Source organism: Gigantopelta aegis, chromosome 3, assembly GCF_016097555.1.
Source record: "Gigantopelta aegis isolate Gae_Host chromosome 3, Gae_host_genome, whole genome shotgun sequence".
NCBI classification, from domain to species: Eukaryota; Metazoa; Mollusca; class Gastropoda; order Neomphalida; family Peltospiridae; genus Gigantopelta; species Gigantopelta aegis.
This window is the reverse complement of record NC_054701.1, coordinates 31,911,888-31,936,765: the sequence shown is the minus strand read 5'-3', so window position 1 is coordinate 31,936,765 and position 24,878 is coordinate 31,911,888. Positions and strand designations below refer to the sequence as shown.

Sequence of the window (24,878 nt, the reverse complement as noted above, 5' to 3'; positions counted from 1 at the left end):
CAAGGTCAATGTCACTAAAAAATAATTCTTACACACCCGTTGGTGAGAACATCATTCGTTATTTTTTATAACACATACTTGTTTACACATGTACGTGTTAAAAACTTCAAGACATACGACTGGCTGCTACTAGGTCATGACCAGGTCACCAGTGTTGTGCATCCAATGAAAAAAGGCATGATCGAAATGGATTACACGGTGACATACATTTAACCTGACACTCATTTGTCTGTGATGCGTAAATTAGCTACAACTTTTAGTTTAAACAAATTTTCAAATTTCCTTAAAACCTGGTTTTTGAGGATATGGAAGAAATAGAATAATACATTCGTGTCCGTTAGATACCATTTATCTTACAACTTGCTCGTTAGATACATTTTAAAACAACTCGTAAGATAAATGATACCTAACGGCCATTCATGTATTATTCTCTATATATTACTATGTCACCGCTTTGCAAACTTCACTTCTGATCCAATTTTCATGAAACTTCACACACAGAAATCTGAAATAGGATCCCCGATATGTTGGACGAGTTTATGTTTTACCTCTCTGCATCAAAGATAAAGATTACTGTTACTAAAAATATAATTACATCTATCAATTTTACTTTGGGTTTACCCTCCTCTTTGCTTCTACGTTTTTGCCTAGTGGTGGCATAAGGAAGGAAATGTTTTATTTAACTACGCACTCAATACATTTTATTTACAGTTATATGGCATCAGACATATGGTGAAGGACCACACAGATATTGAGGGAGGAAACCCACTGTCGCCACTTCATGGACTACTTTTTTCGATTAGCAGCAAGGGATCTTTTATATGCACAATCCCATAGATAGGATAGCACATACCACAGCCTTTGATGTACCAGTCGTGGTGCACTGGCTGAAGTGAGAAATAGCCAAATGAGCCCACCGATGGGGATCGATCCCAAACCGACCGTGCATCAAGCAAGCGCACTACCACTGGGCTACGTCTCGCCCCTAGTTGTGGCATAATGTTCTCCTACAGACTGGTTGTGTGGACCACAACTATTCAGACCACACCTCTGTATTTGCTGCACTGGAAGAGATAATAAATCATAAACATAATACTGGAATGTATAGTGAAAATGCTTGGCTCAGTTTGTTTTTGTTTAACACCACTAGAGAACATTGATTTATTAATCATCACCTAGTGATGTCAAATATTTGTGAAGTTTGACAGTCTCAGAGAGGAAACCTGCTATATTTTTCCCACTGACAGGGTAGCACATACCAGTTGGAACGAGAAATTGCACAAATGGCCCACCAACAGGAATTGATCCCAGACCGACTACACATCAGGCAAACCTTTTATCAATGAGCCACGTCCTGCCCTAACACAGTATGAAGTCACACAGCTTATTCAAAATGGTATAAAACATTTTTAAAGCAATCTATGGTATTAACAGTATTAATGCCAAACCAACAAGTGGATTTGCAGTGTTTCTGATGTCTTGTATTCTTTTTAGTTAACTGTGCAATGTCATACCCTACGTGATGTCCTGGTATTTGCCCAGTAGTGTATAATAAAGTAAAACAAAAACATTAACATATAAAATTTTATTTCAAATATAAAAAATATTACTTACAATCTTACCAGTACCTGCAGAAGTATAAAATATAATCTCAGAAATCTGCATCTTCAAACAGAAATAATTATATTTTATAAAATAAAATACAGTGGGAACTTTGCAGTTATAATACGCCATATAAGGCTATTTTTAACATAAATAACAAGACAGATAAAAAAAAAAGAGAAGAGTTGCTGTTTTAACATTAAATATAAACAGCAATATGTATGCATGTGTATTATACAGTATGTATATGTATATGTATATATGTATATATGTATATATATATATATATATATATATACACACACATACACATACATACTGTTAAATACCATGACAAGTAGTAGGTTTATTGAAGTTTAAATGTCAAACAAAATTTATAATGTAAGATTACTTCGACCACTTTAAACAATTTCAAACAAGATGAATAGTATCTTTTAAAATGATAATATTCATATGAATTAAAAAAATATTAATTTCTATATTAGAACAAAATGAATCTATATTTCCCAACAGGTATTCAGGCTATAACTATTGGGGTTTGGAGCTGTAAACGAAAAACCCTCGGTCAATTATTTAGTTCTTTTTGAAGTTCCACACCTTTAATAATAAATGGAATATTTGCCATAAGATGTACTAATTTATTATGAAAAAGAACCGTTTCAAACATTTCTGGTGATATCCATGTTATTAAAAATACATTTTAAATGGGACATTGTAATTATAATATTCATTCTAAAAGTAACTATGAAATAATGACCAGTATTCATAAATAAAAATTTACATTATTGTTAAGTGTTGCATAGAATATTTTTTTCTAGTAGCAATGACCACCTATTATTACTATCAACTCAGATCTGTATATTCAAAACAGAAAACCAATCACCAGACCTTCACTAACTGCAAATATGGTTCATGGTAAAATTAGCAGGCTTCCCACTTTTAGGATGTGATAAATTTTCAAGATGTCTTTTCAGTATCTGTCCCTTAATGTTTTTCAGATTTGCTCCAGATATTTTGTACACTTCAAGGTGTTTAATGAAATAATTTGTTTATGTAACTGGCCTCCAATTACTGGTCAAATTGGGATTATTTCTCAAGAAAATTAAACTACATATACAATAATTATATATTATGGTATACAAAAATTATAAAATATACAAAATCAATATGGAATTTTTTTCACTTTTATAGATTGAAAAGTTTGCAGAGCTAATACAATTGAATAGTTTTGTTTAATGTTGCCTAAATATAAACCTGAATATATTTTGACCTATTCATAATATTTTTAAATGAAATGTTAAATACACTTTTAAATAAATACCCTGTAAAAACAATCAGTGTTTAATGTGTGAATCCTGATCAATCCACAATAACATCTAGCTAACTACCAGTACATAATTTATACATACAGAGGGTAGATAATATTAATGTATGGAACAATTAACGTCACATGACAGGTTTTATACTATCAATAAATTGACAAAATAAAGGGGACAATATTTCAAAATGTTAGTAACAGCTTTTTGAATCACTATCCTATCATACTATTTTCTTAATAACTATGGCCTTGGTGGTGTAGTATTTTAGCTATGAGACACAAGGCTGGTAGGTATTGGGTTCGCAGCCTAGTACCTGCTCCCACCCAGAGTGAGTTTAACGACTCAATGGGTACTGTCCCGGACAGACAGCCTAAATAGTTGATGTGTGTGCACAGGACAGCATGCTTCAACCTTAACTGGATAGATGTACAGAAATAAGTATAAATGAAATGTTAATACTTTCCTTTTTAAGATTTCAAGATCAATTGTCCATCACTTAGATGACTTTACCTTTAGTTCAGACTTGATCAAATTTTATAACCTACCACACATAAACCTGGTTGTTTTTTGTACTCTTTGTGAATTGATCGGTCACCTGTTACCCTATCAATATTTATCATTAACATTAAAAAATATTAAAATTTTTCAAAACCCTAAAACATATGAAACTTGAATGAATGGGTTTTCAGTTTACTTACCCAACTAACCATAAAATAATACACAGGTCAAAAGACAATACCCTATTATATATCTTAATAAAACAAACATTTACCTCAATCTTGGGACATGATAGAGTCTTAATAATAATTACAAAATAAAACAAAAAACAAAGGACAGTTTACATTGTAAAAGTGAGACAATATATAAAAGCAAAAAGCGGTAAAAGGTGGTGAATAAAGAAAAAGAACAAAGGGACTGAAAACTGGATTGACTACATAACCAAAGCAATGAATATTATTCTAATTATTTCATGGCAGTTTTATTACAATAATTAATTAGGACTGTTAATAAATGGCTTATTTACAAGGATGATGATCATCATCATATTATATACATAATAATAATTGTGTTAATGTAAATGGACCCAATTAAGTTTCTAAAAGGATGGTTTAAACTGATTTTATGTATCAATTTCCATTACATTTCACCAGTTCAATCTGCTTTACAGTCCCTCAAATGTAAAACAGCAGAACTACTAAATATCAACAGTATTTTAAACAATAAAAATAAAATAAAAACACAACCAAATATTAAAAATATTCTTAAAATCTAAATATGTTATGTTATGTTATTTTAAGGTTAAATTAAATCCAAATGTATTGCTGTTTAAAATTTTAACTGGAATAATGAAACATGTTCATGACATCAATTTACCAGTAGATCCTATTTTCAATGTAAATCAATAAAAAACTAAGAATTTAAGGGATTTTTTTGCATATTAAAATATAAGTCTAAAACAAAGTACAAATTCACTCATCTTAAGTTGAAAACTTGACATCAGAGGCAGACAAACTAGCTAAATCTTTTAACTATCAATGTTTGCTTTATTACTAAACATACAGCCAAAATTAATGCACCACTCAATTTAAAATACTAAACAAATGTGGGTAGGGGTGGATTCAGATAAAAAGTTTGAAATACATTTTCTCATCCATATTCTCAATATGAATATATTATCTAGTAAAACTATAGTTCACAAACTAGTTTACTAAAATTATAAATGGTTATTCTAGTATATAAAGAAACCAAACTGATCTGAATTTAATAAATGTAAATAAAATACTACCAGTATAATAGGCACAATTAATTATTGCTAATTATGTCAGACAAATTGAAATTCTACATGTCATCAAGAATAATTTCATATTCATTAATATTCAGAATAAATGTTTTGTTTTATTTACAATATGTTCTTCTCTAAATTAGTCTAAAAAAATCAAGACAATTTCATCTTTGTTTGGAAAATTAACTCAAGTTTTGTTTTACATTTACAAACATATTTTAAGACAATGCATTATATTGTATCTGTATCAGGAAAATAAAATCAAGTTTGTTTTTATTTACAAACATATTTTAAGACAATACAACATTAACTTTGTATAAAATGGTCAGAATATGTTCTATATTGGTACAAATACTTAAAGCTTAAATTATATTTTTCATGGCACATTACTACAAAGACAGAATACAGTTTTTTGTTCTGAAAACACATTTTCTGTTTAACAATAAAAAATAATAATTAAAACAAAATTGATCACAGTATTATTTAAAAAAATGGATGACATACATAAATTAGGGATTTGTAAATCTCCACATATTTAATAAAAATTAGTAGGTGAAATCAGTTTCACTGGAATGTAAAAGTTTTGATTAAAATGATGATGAGCTGGAATTGCTAAATGTCTTTACAGGATGAGCTTGGACTTATTATGCTGCACATGAACCTGCTGCTAATGGATGGACCACAGTGCTATGACAGATCCTATAGTGAGCAGAACGGATGGCGTTGTGGAGCAGCCCAGTGCGATGATGTCGGTGGTTGCAGGGTTGATGATGTTTGTGACCATTCCACCTAAAACAACAATGAAACAAAACTGTCAATCAATGCAAGGGAGGCAACAAGGGTACAATTTGGACACGTACATTTGAATTTTCACTCTACTGAATGTTGTGCTAGGATATTGTAACCATTATAACAGGTCTTCTTTTGTTTTTCTTGCTGTTGATATTATTATTCATGTCTGTATAATTCATATACGGAAATAAATGATTGATTAATTAAATGACTTCAGAAACATTAATATACTTTTTTGTTGTTTTATTAAAAACAATTATTGACGATTAACTGCAGTCCTGAACAGACATCCCAGACAGCTGAAGTGTATATCCTTGATGATGGGCATGGCATTCATTAAATATAACATAAAATGGTAACAAGTAGTAGATAGACATATGTAATCTTAGGATCGGAAGTAGGTGGGCTCTTGTATTACTCTCCCTACTCTAAAGATTATACATTGACTTCCCCCTCCAAAAAAACAAAAAAGTTAATTAATATACAACTGTCAAAACCCACCTACCCACCACCCCACCCCAGTTGCTAGCATCTTCCTACACTTATGGTATATACTTGTTATAAATATATATACACCAGGGTCCCGTTCCACTTACTGATCTTAGTCCTAAGAGAACCGTAAGTGCATCACTACCTTATGCAACTAAGATGATCTTATCCCTAAGATCACTTTGTGGAACGGGACCCTGAACATGTGTAATATAAAAACAACCAAAAACAAGAAATGCAAATATTTTAATATATATTTTTTCAGAATAAAATTAACTTAGTAAATACACTGTCAAGATGGAACTAATATGTCCACAAGACTTTGATAATTTTAATAGAAACAAAAACTAAAATGATTCAAACTGAACAATTATATAAATTAAACAAAGCTAATTTAATATTCACATTTCTTTTGTGGTTCAACATATTATATATACTGATGGAGATATGTAAGGGAACACACACTAATTTACTACTATATTAACTATACTTGTTATAGATATATACGACTGTAGCCAAACTAACCTTTAACTTGAGTAATATAAATAAGACTTGTTATAAATATGTAGCCAGACTCACCTTTAACTTGAGTAATATAAGTAAGACTTGTTATACATATGTAGCCAGACTCACCTTTAACTTGAGTAATATAAGTAAGACTTGTTATAAATATGTAGCCAGACTCACCTTTAACTTGAGTAATATAAGTAAGACTTGTTATAAATATGTAGCCAGACTCACCTTTAACTTGAGTAATATAAGTAAGACTTGTTATAAATATGTAGCCAGACTCACCTTTAACTTGAGTAATATAAGTAAGACTTGTTATACATATGTAGCCAGACTCACCTTTAACTTGAGTAATATAAGTAAGACTTGTTATAGATATGTAGCCAGACTCACCTTTCACTTGAGTAATATAAGTAAGACTTGTTATACATATGTAGCCAGACTCACCTTTAACTTGAGTAATATAAATAAGACTTGTTATAGATATGTAGCCAGACTCACCTTTAACTTGAGTAATATAAGTAAGACTTGTTATAAATATGTAGCCAGACTCACCTTTAACTTGAGTAATATAAGTAAGACTTGTTATAGATATGTAGCCAGACTCACCTTTAACTTGAGTAATATAAGTAAGACTTGTTATAGATATGTAGCCAGACTCACCTTTAACTTGAGTAATATAAGTAAGACTTGTTATAGATATGTAGCCAGACTCACCTTTAACTTGAGTAATATAAGTAAGACGATTGTTATAGATATGTAGCCAGACTCACCTTTAACTTGAGTAATATAAGTAAGACTTGTTATAGATATGTAGCCAGACTCACCTTTAACTTGAGTAATATAAGTAAGACTTGTTATAGATATGTAGCCAGACTCACCTTTAACTTGAGTAATATAAGTAAGACTTGTTATACATATGTAGCCAGACTCACCTTTAACTTGAGTAATATAAGTAAGACTTGTTATACATATGTAGCCAGACTCACCTTTAACTTGAGTAATATAAGTAAGACTTGTTATACATATGTAGCCAGACTCACCTTTAACTTGAGTAATATAAGTAAAACTTGTTACATATATATATATCCGACTGTAGCCATACCTAATGTAAAGAGAGTGGCGGGTGAACTCATCTTGCCCTGGCCACCGCGACTGTAGCCATAAACTCTCAGCTGGTACACCGTGGCCTCCTCAATGTTTGGTAGAATTGAATCAAATGACTTCTTACAGTCGAAAATCCTAGCCTTCCTAATGTCCTCACCCACTCTCCAGTACTTAACCTGAACATGACACAAACAATGGAAAAATTCAATCAGTGATTCGCAAAATACACATTGTACAATTTATGTTCCCAATGTTTAAACATATTTTTTAACAAATTCAAAACTTTCATTTTATCAACAAGTTTTATCATAGTTCAAGTTTTTATAGTTACATTTGACACCTAGGAAAGGAATGTTTATTTAAAGACATCTTAGCAAATATTTGACAACATCTCTTTGGTGTTAACAACATATTCTCATTTGGACACTTTGTAGGTCAAACATTTTCAAAGAGGACCACCATGCCCAATGCAAGTGCTCATTCCCTGAGCTATATCCCAATCTTTGAAGGAAGGAAGGAAATGTTTTATTTAACAATGCACTCAACACATTTTATTTATGATTATATGGTGTCAGAAATATGGTTAAAGACAACACATATACTGAGAGAGGAAATCCGCTGTCGCCACTTCATGGGCTATTCCTTTTGATTAGCAGCAAAGGATCTTTTATATGCACCATCCCACAGACAGGATAGTACATACCACAGCCTTTGTTACACCAGTTATGGTAATACCGTATAACCGGAAATTTTCTAAGATTTAAAATATTTATTGTGAAAACCATAACACACTGACAATTTACTGGAACATTTTATTTCCTGTCATGCACAGTCTGAGACAAGAGAATAGTTTAGTCAAGACAACAAGTTAGAATTTAAAAAAAGTTATTGTGTGAATCTCACTGCTTGTATGAAATATTTTTAAATTTCGTATATTGTTTTTGTCAATGTCTGTCCTTGATTGTTAATCACAAACTGCACAGTTACACACATAATAATAAATAAACATTACAGATACAGATGTTCATAAGTACTGGATACACAAAACAGTTAATTATCGCTGCGGACTGCCTGCACTGCAACAGTGATTCCGGGGTGGATAAATACAGATTTCAACATTTCCTGGCATGTTTTCAATTCTGCCATAACTTTCATAATCCACCTTGCATGAATTGGTTTTATCGCCTAAGTACACATTTCAATCTTGATGTCTGTTACACCTTCACGGTCTCTCATAGCCAGGGAAACCCGCTTTGAATACCATGTGGTGAACTCCGACGTCAGGGTGTCCTTAAGTGGTTTGTTCACACATACATCGTAACTGGCTTTACACAAAATCAAAGACTGTGATCAGTTGTCTTGCGAATAGCATACCGGGTATCACAGTGGCCAATTAGGCTACAGCTGAGTGCTCTATTGTTTAACTTTACACGTTGGTTGTATCAAACAACTGGCAGCCGAGGTGAAACTTTAATCCACAATAACAAGTATTCTCGCAACTAGACTTGCTAAAACTCGAAAATAAAATCACTTTCAATTTAAATTTGGCAAACGACGAAAATAAGAAACCTTGAAATGTTTTTATACCAAACCATGATAAATTAAGACCACGAAAATTTCCGGCTATACGGTAGCCCAATGAGTCCAATGACAAAGCCCAACCTTTGAAGCCTAGGAAGTAAATATTAAACCTGTGTTAACATGCCATCAAACATTCCTTTTGTTTTGTTATTATTAACACTGACATTAGCCAAACACACTGAAGATAACTTAGCCTGACCTCTAACTAATGACATTTCTCCCTATTCCAACAGACCGGTCCAAACATCCCCATAGCCAATGAAATGGCTAAAATCTTCCAATAAGACCTTGGCTACCTGACATGACTTAACTTCCTTCGCTGTTGGGATGATCGAACAAGCCTATTGGGGTAGGGTGGGTGTGGGAAGACGAAAAAGTTTCTAGAGCACATTGATTTATTAATCATTGGCTATTGGATGTCAAATATTTGGTAATTTTCACATAGTCTTAAAAAGGGAAGCCCACTACATTTTTCCATTAGTAGCAAGGAATCTTTTATACGCACCATCCCACAGACAAGATAGCACATACAACGGCCGTTGATGTACTGGATAGAATGAGAAATAGCCCAATGGGTTCACCGAAGAGGATCGATACCAGACTGACTGTGCATCAAATGAACGCTTTACCACTGGGCTATGGGAATGGGGTGGGGGGTGGGGGAGGGAAGGAATGCCATCAGTTAAAGGTGAGGTTAAGTTGAAGAGAAATATAATCTCCAAATAAACAAGCAATTGAAGAGGTGGTGTCATTATGTGATCTGGTGACCTCCACTTACTTTGTAACCTTGCAGTGGTTCCTCAAAGGCTTGTGTGCTGACCCCACGGAATGATACGCGAACTCGGTCTTTGCTATAGGAGTATATGTGAACCTCTGTTGGATAGTTCTGAGGTGCTGTAAAAAAAACAAAAATATATCATGAGTATTTTATATATAACAGGTATCATATGTAATGCTATACAAAAATATATGATGAGTATTTTATATATAACAGGTATCATATGTAATGCTATACAAAAATATATGATGAGTATTTTATATAACAGGTATCATATGTAATGCTATACAAAAATATATTATGAGTATTTTATATAACAGGTACCATATGTAATGCTATACAAAAATATATCATGAGTATTTTATATATATAACAGGTACCATATGTAATGCTATACAAAAATATATCATGAGTATTTTATATATAACAGGTACCATATGTAATGCTGTACAAAAATATATCACACTGGCATAGGAAGTGGGGGAGGGGCAAGGGGGGCATGTGCTCCCCCCACTTTTCAGATATTCTGCTTTATATTTGCTTTATAATAGTGTAAAAGTGTGTAAATATAAAAGTGTGGCACCCCCCTCCCCCCCCCCCCCCCCACTTTTTGGCACCTTCCTACGCTTGTGTTAAATAATCATGAGTATTTTATATATAACTGTACAGGTACTATATGTAATGCTATACAAAAATATATCATGAGTATTTTATATATATAACAGGTACCATATGTAATGCTATACAAAAATATATCATGAGTATTTTATATATATATAACAGGTACCATATGTAATGTTATACTAAAATATATCATAAGTATTACATATATATATAACAGGTACCATATGTAATACTATACAAAAATTAGTAAAGATTAAATAAATAGTGCAATAAAAAGAAAAATGACACAGATACAATATTCTTATAGTGCTGCCTCAAAAGAGATTTTCAGTGTTGTCATGATAAATCAGACCTTATTGTTTAGGGAGAACTCCGAGTTAAACTCCCCATCACTCCCTACAGCATGTCAATTAATATATCATATCAATATGGTAATACTTTTAAAATGTATGCCCTTAATTTAAGCTTGGGAAGCAATCAATCACTCCCCTAATATTTTCTCACCTATACAATATCTGATAAATGGCATGTGTTAGTTTTTATCTCAAGGATGTGTAGATCATTTGGTATCAGGCCCTAATTTAGCCAGTGAAATAAAGATTTTTTTCACCTAAAGTCAGCTCAACTTGCCAAGTTATTAGCAGTAGTGAAAAGTCGAAGTTCCCATAATATTTGGGATCTTATCCAATTTCAAAAAAAAAATCACAAAACAGACAAAAGGTACCGATACTACAGATAAATGTTTACTTTGCCTATTTATTTAAAAAAAAATCAAACTTCTCCCTTTTCTCCTGAGAAGGGAGAAGTCACTTCTCCGACTTTTTCAATTCCAGATTAGGATCTGATGACAGAACTCCTGTCCTGGACGGAGGAACCAGCCGAGGCCGACACCTGCGCCCATGACAGGAGTTGTGCTACAACAGCTTGCTCTGAATGTGCACATTAAACTCTCTGACCTGACCTGACCTGACCATGACAGAACTTTAACAAATCCATTATTACATTGTAAATAACTTCAAATTGAAGTAAATAACATTCTCTTTCATTCCTCCAGTTGTGGTGCACTGGTTGGAACGCGAAAAAACCTAATTAGTTGAATAGATCCACCGAGGTGGTTCGATCCTGTGATAAAAGCACCTCGAGTACTCACAAGTGACTGAGCTAAATCCTGCCCTCATCCTATCAAGATCATGGTTTTCTTCAACAATGTAATTGAATGGGTTTTTATATATTTATTACATACCCATTAAATCTTACTATATAAATACAGCTCTGAATACAAGAATTGAATACAACTTTCCGTATTCAACTCAACTGCCGGAACTATACCGTATTTAACACTACTATTTATAGCACATGGTTACCGGGAATGCCATTCGCGATATGTAAACAAAGTTTGTGCTTGGTTTGTTTAAAATGTTATTTTGTGGAAAATTTGAACTGAAAACAGACGAAAACGGTGACAAATATTTACAATTTAATGAGTGCGATACCAAAACTTGAGACGGGAACACTACTAACCAACGAGCTTTTAATCCACAATAGTTAAAGTCGAAAACGGTCACTTTGTGGACCCTTGTTTTGGCTTCGTTACATCGTACACAATTCTTATTCTTTTTCAATAAATAAAACATCTCCAACCGTAATTTTGTGATATGATATATTTGACAAAAGGTACGTTTTATTTCTTTCATCTTTCAAAACTTCAAATTAATATTTTGTCCAGAATTATGAAAAAAAAGAAAAAAGTACCGACCTGTAAACAGCGTTGTCTGCTTGTTATTGGAATTTGACAGGGGTCAAGGTTAGTAGACTAGTTTTTATTTTAATGTGGCGCAGCATTGTAATAATACAGCTAATTTTGAATTTAAATGACGTCAGTATTCCAATGACGTCACTTTGCATCTCCTTACAATAACCATAAACTGGGTACATGACGTTTCCTTTTTAGAAAACTTACAATGTAAAATTGCTATTGAAATTTTTTTTTCTTAACATTACTAATGCACCTGGATGTCTTTGAACAAAATCTTGTGATTAAAAAATTGCACCTTTTACGAAATGTAGATTTCTAGTGAAACTACAGTAAGATATGCTATATTTATTGTGTATGAAGCCAAAACAAGGGTGCGAAAAGTGACTGTCGTCAACTTTAGCAACAATGTCGTCTCCTCACGTAGAAAACGTGAATGAACTGTCAACCGGATTATTCAGTGGAGCGATGATTTATGGAGGCACATTTAATATAAACTTAAACTTTTCAGCAACGAATAATTCCATGAACATCAATAAAAGAAAACACACCGATGACGACTCAGACACTAAGTGAACAATTCTTGACATTTTTCTTCCTTGATAAAACTGGCATGCTGAAGGTTTTCTGACGTATTACAAGCAAATTGAATATTATATTGTTTGTGAATTTTAGCTATTACATTGTCTTTAAAGGGTACTTCAAACAATATCATTAAAATTATAGGTAACTTTTCACTCGTTCTTTCTTATTTCTGTTTATTGTTTAAATAGAACTATATTCCTATGTGTAATAATTGGCGGTTCTTCGGTCCGCATAGTAACACAGCTGACCTAGTTGTGTAAATTTAGAAATCCCCGTCATTAGCTAGCAGTGTTACAATTTCTAAATTATTATTTTGAAAAAAAATTCCAATTTAGGGTATGTAATAAATACAAAACTACATATATGTGGTTTTCTGATTTCTGTATTCCACTCGTGTATTTCCTGCCGGAAACCCCTCTGCCTACGGCATCGGGGTTTCCTGCAGGAAATACACTCATGGAATACAGAAATCAGAAAACCACATATATGTAGTTTTGTCTATATATATATAACTTAGACATAGGAGAATGTTACTTAGACACAAAAGGAAAACAAATTTATTTAATTTCCTTTATAATTTATATGAGAGACCACCTTCAATCTGGTTTTTTATAATGTATAGAACTATTATATACTGACATCCAAAAAGAAACTATACGAAACACAATGTATTTATTTAATTTCCTTTATAATTTAAATAATGTGTAGTAAAATAAAACAGTGGTAGCTCAAATATGTATATTTTAGTTTTTTTAGGAATGCACACAGTTTGTTTCCCAAAACTTTTACAAAGGGTCCGGTTTTGAGAGAATTCCCTTTTACAAAGGGTCCGGTTTTGAGAGGTGTATTATTAGTTTCCTATCAGATGAAGATATTGAAGATGAGATGCAGATATTAATCAAAATATTGTTAAAGTTTGTTTTGTTTAACAACACCACTAAAAGTACATAGATTAATTAATCATCGGCTATTGGATGTCAAACATTTGGTAATTCTGACTTTTGTCATCAAAGGAAACCTGCTACATTTTTTATAATGTAGCAAGGGATCTTTTATATGCACTTTCCCACAGACAGGAAAGCACATACCACAGCCTTTGACCAGTTGTGGTGCACTGATTGGAATGAGAAAAACTCAAATCAGTTGATCCTGTGATGCAAGCACCTCAAACAAACTCATGTATTAATGATCAGTTCAGGATATTATGTAGCAGTGCACTCACGCCGCCGGTCTGTGATCTGGTGGAAGAATTCGCTCTTCGGTCCGTTGCCAGCCGAGTTGTAGACCTGTACTGTGACCGAGTACCACGTGTTGGGCTCCAGCCCGATGATCAGGCCACTCTCTCGCTGACCCTGCAGAATCTGCTGTACCGCCTGAATCTCAGTCTCTTTACCCTTCCTCCAGTAGTTTACCTGGAACAGAATAAAACATAAACTATATTGTTAGCCAAGAATTAAAAGACAGGATTCTCCATCTCTTGGCTCTTTCTCAAGTAAGCAATCTATTACAGAATAAAAACATGAACTCTTGTTAGCCAAGAATTTAAATTATAAGACAGGATTCTCCATCTCTTGGCTCTTTCTCAAGTAAGCAATCTATTACAGAATAAAAACAAACTCTTGTTAGCCAAGAATTAAAATTATAAGACAGGATTCTCCATCTCTTGGCTCTTTCTCAAGTAAGCAATCTATTACAGAATAAAAACAAAACATAAGACAATTCTCCTCTCTTGGTTAGCCTATTAAGAATTTAAATTGTTATATATATATTATAAGACAGGATTCTCCATCTTTGCTCTTTTTGCAATCTATTACAGAATAAAAACATAACACCATTAGAGCACTCCATCTCTTGGCTCTTTCTCAAGTAAGCAATCTTAGAATAAAATCATCAGCTATTGGTTTTGTTTAATAACACCATTAGAGCACAATACTAATTGTTTGGATATATATATATATAGTCTTAGAGAGGAAACCTGCAACATTTTTCCATTAGTAGCAAGGGACCTTTTATATGCACCATCCCAGACAGGATAGCACATACCACAGCCTTTGTTTTACCAGTTGTGGTGCACTGGCTGGAATGACAAATAGTCCAATGGGCCCACCAATGGGGATCGATCCCAGACTGACAAAGCATCAAGCAAGTGCTTTACCACTGGACTATGTCTCGCCCATAAAATGATAAAGTTAGGCAAGAATTTGTAGCATTAATGTAACAGAGTTAATGAATATTGTTATTTAAAAAAGGGTAAGGGAAATAACTGCAAGCAACATTTGAGTCATTTTAAAATCAGTATATGGTATGAGATCCATCTTTCCTTAGTTATCTTTTCTTAATTCTAGAACTAACAGTTTTTACTGTAGTAAATCTATGGTGTAACTTTTCATTTGCAAAATTCATATTTTAATTTATGATCTTTCTATATTCTTGTTCATTATTGCTGGAAATAATTGCATTTTAACAGTAGCAAATAATAAAAAAAGAGTATTGATCAACAGTTTCTTAATTACTTTACATGAGTGAGCAGTAACAATCATGGGCATGCAGTAGTGTTGGTATAAAGTGCTCTGGCAGTAGCTAGTGGGAATTTCCCTATTAGCTCAGTTGGTAGAGCGCTGGACACTGAGAGTCCGTGGTTCGAATCCCCTCAGTGGAGATTGATTTTTCTGTTACAGGCATACTTAGCCTCATGAAATGTGAATATGGAGTCGTGTGACTGGAACAGAAAGTAGAGGACCACTGAAAGATTTTAGCAATCCCTTTTGGCTGTTGGGATGTTTGGACCAGATTAATATCCCTAGGGGAATATGCCATTGTTTGAGGTCAGGTTAAGTGGAAAAGAAATTAGTTAATATCAATCAATCAATCAATCATTTATTTTCGTATATGAATTATACAGACATGAGCAATAATATCAACAGCAAAAAAAAGAAAAACAAAATATGTTATAATGGTTACAATATTCTAACACAATTATACAGGGGCATAGGCTGGGGGGGGGGGGGGTTCAGGGGTTCTGATGAACCCCCTAGCTGAAGTTTCGGGTGATGCAAAAACAAAATAGAAAAAGGTCCACTTGATTCATATTCGAACCCCCCCCCCCCCCCCCCCCCCCCCCAGGTCCAGATCACACTACGCCCCCGTTATACTTTATATACTAGTAACAATACAGGGCTTCTTGAATTTTTTTTAAATCCACTAGCCATGGGATCAGTGATTAAAAAAATTTACTAGCCACGATTAAATATTCACTAGATCTACTTTACTTTAAGTTAATACAATTTATAAATATAGTAATAATCAGATATGTCACCTAAAGAGGAATGTAGAGCTTAAAAACACTAACATTGGGGGTTGGGGTGGGGTCAGAATATTCATATTTACAAAAGAGAGTTAACTGCCACATTTGACAATTTCGTTTTTCACTAGCTGTCGGGCATGGAAACAGTAGTTATTTACTAGCCCAACATTGAATATCACTCGCCATAGGAGTGGGGCTACCATAATCTAGAATCCCTGCAATATTTAACAAGTGACAATGATATATTTAAAATATGTTTGTATTTTTGGTTTTAATGGGTAGTTTTTCCCAAAAGAATGAAAATATTTGGGATCATAAATGTGTATATATATTTTAATGCAAACATTACTTTGTATCCAATCAGTCTTCCCTTCATGTATTCACGGTTGTCGGGAACCGGTATCCAGGCAACCCTCATGGCAGTGCTGTTGAAACTGAACACGTGCACACTTCTTGGGGTTCCGTATGGTACTGAAATAAAAACAAATTTGGTCATATCTCTTATTTCAGTCATATATTGAATATCTGTATAATTTTTGGATTTTAAAAACAATTTACTTTAATAGTAGGCTTTTAAAACAAGCATTTAATGTTAGTTTTGTTCAGTATCTTATTATATTCAATTAGTTTCTTTATATCTATTGATTTTTGCAATTTTATTTAACAGTTATTTTTCAGCATCTACTGTTGCATTTTTACATACATTTTTTTTTCTCAATATTTACTGGGTTTTTAAAATTTATTTTTCTCTGAAATTTTGTTTTGCAAATCTTTACAAAAACCATACAAAACACAGTTACAAACAATTTAAAAATATCATAAACACTAATATGACATTTTCTAAACAAGACCACTTTATTATTATTACATCCAAATGAACTAATAAACATTCCCCCTATTTAAAATCATATGTATCAGAAGATTCCAGGAACTGGGATGGGGGGGGGGGGGGGGGGGGGGGGGGGGGGGGTAGGGGGGAGTCATTAATTCACCTTTCTAACCACTATAATTTCCCACAGAAATTGGCAATGCTAAAGGAAATTACTGCAGAGTTTTCAATGGTACTTTTTTTTGCTGTCGACTAGATTTGATTTTGTTTTTCATGACATGCTTTTGACTATGAATATTTTCTTTAACTGCAGGGGTTGCCCTTTAACTGGGAGGAGTACAAGAGCATTTTCTGGCTCACTCTACCACAGAGTTAGAGAGAGTTTCAGTCCCAGATCAGCTCATGGCCATGCCAGACTCGAAATGGACATGCCCCAAACCATAGGGAATAGGGGCACATTAATATAGTTTGAGATCGAGTTAGAGGGAGGAAGTCAGTACCCACCTCCCCCCACTTCTGATGCTTATGCAAATGCAAATTCAGACTATCCTTGTCACAATTTTTTTGTGTGTAGTTTTTTGTTTGTTTGTTTGTTTTGTTGGGGTTTTTTTGGGGGTGACTATGGAGAGGTGACTATGGGGGGGGGGGGGGGGTGTTTTCACTATTCATTTAGTATTGTAGTCCCTCACAGTCTTCCGCTGAATAGATGGTAGCAATGTGTGACATGTTGCCGCTTCCAAACTCGTTGAAGGCCTGCACACGGACTTCATATTCCCTGTAGTAGTTTTCACTGCCAACCAGAGCTGTGTACGTGTTCACGTCTTGACCAAACAGTGCTTTCTGAGAACGAAGAAAGGAAGGTTTTATTTAGCAATGCACTCAACACATTTTAATTATGGTTATATGGCAATGGAGTTCATGTGTTGACCAGGCAGCGGTTCCTGAGAATGAAGAAAGAAATGTTTTATTTAGCAATGCACTCAACACATTTTAATTTTGGTTATATGGCATTTGACATATGGTTAAGGCTCAACCTGAGAACACAAACAGAAATATCATAAAAATTATAGGACATATTTCTAGTTCTAAAAAAAACATACTAACTCAAAGACGATACATATTTAATTTGAGGAATTTAAAAATGAAACTGCAAACGTAGTCATTAATAACACAACACATTTGTTTATAGAGCACTTGTTTAATGAAAGTTTGTTTTGTTTAACGACACCACTAGAGCTCATTGATTTATTTATCATCAGCTACTGGATGTCAAACATTTGATAATATGATATATAGTCCCAGAGAGAAAACCCACTACATTTTTCTATTAGTAATAAGGGATCTTTTATATGCACCATCTCACAGACAGGATAGCACATACCATGGCCTTTGATATACCAGTCGTGGTGTACTGGCTGGAACAAAAGATAGCCCAATAGGCCAACTGATGGAGATCGATCTCAGAATGACAGCACATCAGGCTAGCACTTTACCACTGGGCTAGATTCCAACCCCCGTGTTAAATGAATAATAAAATATATATTTGAATCAAAGGTAAGAATTATTTTTGTGTACAATACTATGTATCATACAGTTATGTGTGTTACATATACATGTGTATCATACTGAATATACCATCTTAGTGCAGGGCCTCCATGAGTCCAAAATATTGGACTTGAGTACTCGAGAGTCAAACTCGACCTGGCCCCGAGTACCCGCCACTAGATGATAATGAGACTAACTTAATGAAAAAGTAAAATAGCATTATGCATCTTGATACACTATGAACGTGAATGCCAAATCATGCCATTTTAATACAATCCACACATTCAACTTTTGTCTTACCTCCATGTCTCATAGCACTATAATGTAACCGGCACCAAGCGTATGGCAAAATAACATAAAACAATATAATTAAATGAGAGTTCTCTTCATTGCACGTGTACTTGAGTCCTGTGAAAGGACTCAAGCACTCGTAGAAACCCTATCTCAGTGCATGCCTAAAAAGGAGTGTAGGAACATTTTTTGTCCAACACTATATAAATAAAGTTTAAAATATGACTTGTGCCCCCCCCCCCCCCCCCACCCCCCCCCCATCCCCCACTCCAGATATCATTCCTGCTGGCTTGCTAAATATCTGTATAATTAAGACTTGTAATAAATAAACAAGACTTCTAAATGATAAATGATGGTATCCCAGTCAGGTCTGGCTCTAGACTGGTTTGATTAATTTAGTCAAAAGTCACACAATTCACTTTGTTAACTGCATAGTAGTTTTCTGGGAGATGATACAAAAATAACAGCCTGAATTGTCACACAAACATAAACAACATGTAAATTATATAGTAACCATTTTATACATTTTAATACTAAAGTGAACATTACTGTCAGCAGTGGTGTAGCGAGAGGGCCACAATGGCAATCCTCCCCCACCCCAATCAAACCTTTTTTCTTTTCTTTTTGTACTGTATTAAATTGGATAAAATCATACATATATACATAGTGTGCAGTGGCGGATCCAGAAAATCCATTTAGGGGGCCCCAATGACTTGAGGCGGAATGCCAAGGGAACTTTGGGGGAGGTTTGGAGGGGGATTGTAAAAAAATTTAAACAATTAATATATAATAAAATTATAACTGTTGCAAAATTTACGGTGGGGCCCCCCTAGATATGCCTCTGGTGTGGGTTTGCCCCCCCCCCCCCCCCCAATATAAAATCCTGGCTACACCAGTGACTGTCATGGACATGTTGATGTGACAATAGTTAAGCTTGTACATCAGCAAGTTCTTATTTGTAACACACTTTTTGCTTTATTAAAGAAGGGTATTTACAATTTTCCAAATTAATAAATGTTTTTAAATTTGATAAACCTTAGTGACAGCTATGATCCACAACTCGAGCCGCAGTGGTTAATTGAACAAGCCAGTTACTGGCACCAAGGTTCAAGCAGCTGTTTACCAAACTGCCAAAACCCCAATTAAAGTTGAATTTGGCAATTAATAAATCTTTTTCATTAAATCACCAAATTATTAATTTAAAAATCAAACAAATACAATTCTTTAACGATTCGTAAATTTTTGTTATACTGTGTTTGGCTAAATGAAACTGAATTTAGATACAGATTTTTCTGACCAATCTGCCAAACTGCTAATAATTTTTGGGCTAAAGCTTAGACTGTATGCGTTTTAACTGTAATTTGTTTTTTGATAACCAACAAATAAATTTTGCCTACCTCTTTCCAGCGTGATTCTGTGATTCCGAGTGGCTTCTTCCTCCAGAACACACGATACCCAACACCATTTCCATTTGCATCCTCGGGTGGCAGGGGCTGAAATATTAGACATTAGCATTAACATTTAAAAAAAAACATCTTCCCACCTGATATCTCTCAAAACTGGACCTGTTAAATATTAGGACAGATCTGAACAGGATTTCTCTCAAAACTGGACTTTTAAATATCAGGACAGATCTGAACTGGATATCTCTTAAAACTGGACTTTTTAAATATCAGGACAGATCTGAACTGGATTTCTCTTAAAACTGGACTTTTTAAATATCAGGACAGATCTAAACCGGATTTCTCGTAAAACTGGACTTTTTAAATATCAGGACAGATCTGAACCGGATTTCTCTTAAAACTGGACTTTTTAAATATCAGGACAGATCTGAACCGGATTTCTCTTAAAACTGGACTTTTTAAATATCAGGACAGATCTGAACCGGATTTCTCTTAAAACTGGACTTTTTAAATATCAGGACAGATCAGAGCCTCTCTGAACCAGATATCTGTGAAAAGTGAACTTTTACCTGGTCCCATGTATATACAGGGGTATGTCCAGTTTAGAAGGTTTCACTGCAAAGCTATTTCATATTATTATTTTAACATATGGTCAAGAGAGGAAACCCACTTCATCCAAATAAGCAGCAGTGAAAGATCCATTTAGGGGTGGAGGGGGGGGGGGGGGGCACAATGACGTGAGGCCGACTTTCCCAAAGGAATTCCTCGGATTCTCCAACACACAACAAAAAAAAAGAAAAAAAAAAAAAAAAAGAGATAACTTTTGCAAAATTTATGTATGAGGAAACACTTGTCTCCATTAAGGGTGATTGATCCCATGACCTACTGCACGTCAGGTGAATGAGTGCTCTACCACTGAGCCACATTCAACCTCTATAGCAGCACAGCAGCACATACCATCCAGACTATGACGAGAAGTCCAACACGTCCACCACCTCCTGAAACCATCGCCGGGGCAACATATGGACGATCTCCAGGGATATGAATTTCAGCTTTAAAACAAAACATTGAAAATTAATTACTGTAATGTAATATCTGACAGAAGACTGAAAAATTATTAACCATAATATCTGCTACAACACAAAACATTAGAAAATTTATTTATAATAATATCAGCGAAAATTTATTTATAATAATATCAGCTAAAATACAAAAAAAAAAAAAAAAAAAATAATAATAATTTACTAGACTGTACATAACATCTGATAAAGCACTAAATATAGCAAAAATTAATTACTGTAATATCTGATAAATAAATTTAAAAAATTAATTACTGTAATATCTGCCAAAATATTTGTTAAAAATTACTTTAAACTAAAACACAAAATATTCTGCTGCGATATTAAACATTTAACAATAATTCCACAGAATTAAATGTTCAGCCTACCATAAACCTTTACAGCGTACTGTGATGAACATCCATAGATGCAACTATAAACCAAGTTTCACTGATCTAGGACTTTAAGAGTTTATGAGAAACTGATCTAAACATGAAACATTAACATAAAAGTAAAAGTTGACACTGCCATCGACTTCGAAAAAGTAATCTTGCCTTTATGCTTCTTAAAAGTGAGACAAAAACTGAATAACTTTAACATCTTATTAAAACATATAACTGGTATAATTCATATCTGCAAAAATGGACAACCTTCAAAATAGAATAACTGTAACAACTTCTATGACATAAAACATTAAAAAACACAAAAAACTTTAACATCTGTAATAAGCCGTGTAATTTAAATGTAAATAATGTATTTACTTGTTGGCAGACCCATGCCATATCTGTTTAACATCTGTAATAAGCCTAGTAATTTAAATCTAAATAACATTATTTACTTGTTGGCAGACTGGGCAGACCCATACTATATCTGTAATAAGCCCAGTAATTTAAATGTGAATAACATATTTACTTGTTGGCAGACTGGGCAGACCCATGCCGTATCTGTAATAAGCCCAGTAATTTAAATGTGAATAACATATTTACTTGTTGGCAGAATGGGCAGACCCATACTATATCTGTAAAAGCCTAGTAATTTAAATCTAAATAACATTATTTACTTGTTGGCAGACTGGGCAGACCCATGCCGTATCTGTAATAAGCCTAGTAATTTAAATGTGAATAACATATTTACTTATTGACAGACTGGGCAGACCCTTGCCATATCTGTAATAAGCCCTGTAATTTAAATGTGAATAACATATTTACTTGTTGGCAGACTGGGCAGACCCTTGCCATATCTGTAATAAGTCCTGTAATTTAAATCTGAATAACATATTTACTTGTTGGCAGACTGGGTAGACCCATGCCGTATCTGTTCATGGATCGGACTCTGAACCGGTAGTTGGCACCAGGTTTCAGATTTTCCAACACGGTGCTGTGTTTATCTGGGTGCTGTTCGTCCAGTGTATCCTGTACCAGAATCCCTGCAAAGACAAATAGTTAAAAATACAATTAACAAGTATGGAATAAAAAACAGACATTATGGCATGACATGAACAGGTAATATACAGAATATGTTGAATACATGTTATGAACTTAACATGCTAAATGCATATCATAAACATCTTGTACTAGAATTCCTGCAAAAACACACACACAAAAAACACACTCATTAAAAAAAAAACACATATGGATTTTAAAAAAAGGGCATGTCATAAACAGGTAGAGAACTGAAAATGTTGAATACATGTTATGAACTTAACAGGCTACATGCATATAATGAACATCACAGGGATGAAGGGAATTTTTTTTTAAAGAAAGACATGTTATATTTAAAGACGCACTCAACACATTTTATTTACAGTTATATGGCGACAGACATATGGTTAAGGACCACACATATATTGAGAGAAGAAACCCACTGTCGCCACTTCATGGGCTATTCTTTTCAATTAGCAGCAAGAGATCTTTTATATGCATCATCTCATAGACAGAATAACACATACCCTGGCCGTTGACGTACCAGTTGTGGAGCACTGGCTGGAATGAGAAATAGCCCAATGGATCCACCGACGGGGATCGATCCTAGACCAACCGCGCATGAAGCAAATGCTTTACCACTGGGCTACATACCGCCCCAGAATTGAAGGAAGGAAATGTTTTATTTAATGACGCACTCAACACATTTTATGTACGGATATATGGTGTCGGACACAAGGTTAAGGACCACACAGATATTGAGAGAGGAAACCTGCTGTCGCCACTTCATGGGCTACTCTTTTCAATTAACAGCAAGGGATCTTTTATATGCACCATCCCTCAGACAGGATAACACATACCACGGACTTTGATATACCAGTCGTGGTGTACTGGCTGGAGCGAGAAATAGCCCAATGGGCCCACCGACGGGGATCGATCCCAGGCCGACCGTGCATCAAGTGAAATCACAGGGATGAAAACAAATTTTGGTCATTATGTGTAACTTTCTATTATAGTTAATAACTTAATATAAATATGGATGTTGCCCATACATCTTGTTGTGTCTGTGTTTAAATACTTGACAATAACTATTTTAACTTAATAAGCGCAACATGTTTACTACAAAGAGAATAATGCATGAGTGCCCAATGAAGATGATTTGCCATACCATTTCATTTGAAAGATATTTTTAGAAATCAAGTTGTAAGATAAATTGTCTTCAATGGACACAGCCCACTGGTAAAGTGCTCACTTAATACGTGGTCAGTCTAGGATCGATCCCCATCGGTGGACCTACTGAGCTATTTCTCATTCCAGCCAGTGCACCACAACTGGCTTAATCAAAGGCAGTAGTATGTGCTATCCTGACTGAAGGATGGGGCATAAAAAAGATCCCTTGCTACTAATGGAAAAATGTAGCAAGTTTCCTTTCTCACACCATGATAGCACATACCACACCATGATATACCAGTCGTGGTGCACTGGCTGGAGCGAGCCTATTTTTCTCAAACTGCCTCATATTGTGAAAGGTACTAAACACCCCGACTCGACTCACTCTCTTTAAGAATCCTCCACTTCTCATTGAAGTTGGTGTTGAATTCGACATCGTAGTAGAGGATGTTGGCCCCGTGGTCATCGCCATCGGACCAGACGATCTTCTTCGACCTCTTCTGCAGGATGTTACTCCCGGACGCATCTGGAAACACACCTGCAGGCTCTCCCGGGGGACCTGACGTGAACAGAACACATTCATTTGTGAGTGAGTTTGTGAATGGATGGATGAATGGGTGGGTGGATGGATGGATGGATGGATGGATGGATGGATGGATGGATGGATGGGTGGGTGGGTGGGTGGGTGGGTGAGTGGAAGGATGGATGGACGGACGGACGGACGGAAGGATGGATGGATGGATGGACGGACAGGATGGATGGATGGATGGATGGATGGATAAAATAAATGAATGAATAGATGGATAATTGTTGAATGAATGAATAAATGGATGGATGGTTGAATGAATGAATGATTGAATGAATAAACAAATGAACAAATGAATATACATGAACACATGGATGGATGGATTGTTGAATGAATGAACACATGGAT

The 24,878-nt window shown here is 34.4% G+C and overlaps 1 protein-coding gene across 1 annotated transcript in view; it reads right to left on the bottom strand.

Annotated features, from left to right (window-relative positions):
• Positions 1-1,570: 1,570 nt before the first annotated feature.
• LOC121367895 (contactin-like) overlaps positions 1,571-24,878 on the bottom strand; it is a 49,475-nt gene continuing 26,167 nt past the window's right edge. Inside the window, exons 16-25 of the mRNA XM_041492343.1 lie at positions 24,330-24,503; positions 22,636-22,779; positions 21,253-21,347; positions 20,290-20,385; positions 17,746-17,896; positions 16,577-16,698; positions 14,146-14,335; positions 9,962-10,077; positions 7,601-7,778; positions 1,571-5,493 (exon numbers count right to left, since the gene is read on the bottom strand). Coding sequence (XP_041348277.1) covers positions 5,372-5,493; positions 7,601-7,778; positions 9,962-10,077; positions 14,146-14,335; positions 16,577-16,698; positions 17,746-17,896; positions 20,290-20,385; positions 21,253-21,347; positions 22,636-22,779; positions 24,330-24,503 — 1,388 coding nt within the window. The 3' untranslated portion in view covers positions 1,571-5,371. The remainder of the gene's footprint in view (positions 5,494-7,600; positions 7,779-9,961; positions 10,078-14,145; positions 14,336-16,576; positions 16,699-17,745; positions 17,897-20,289; positions 20,386-21,252; positions 21,348-22,635; positions 22,780-24,329; positions 24,504-24,878) is intronic.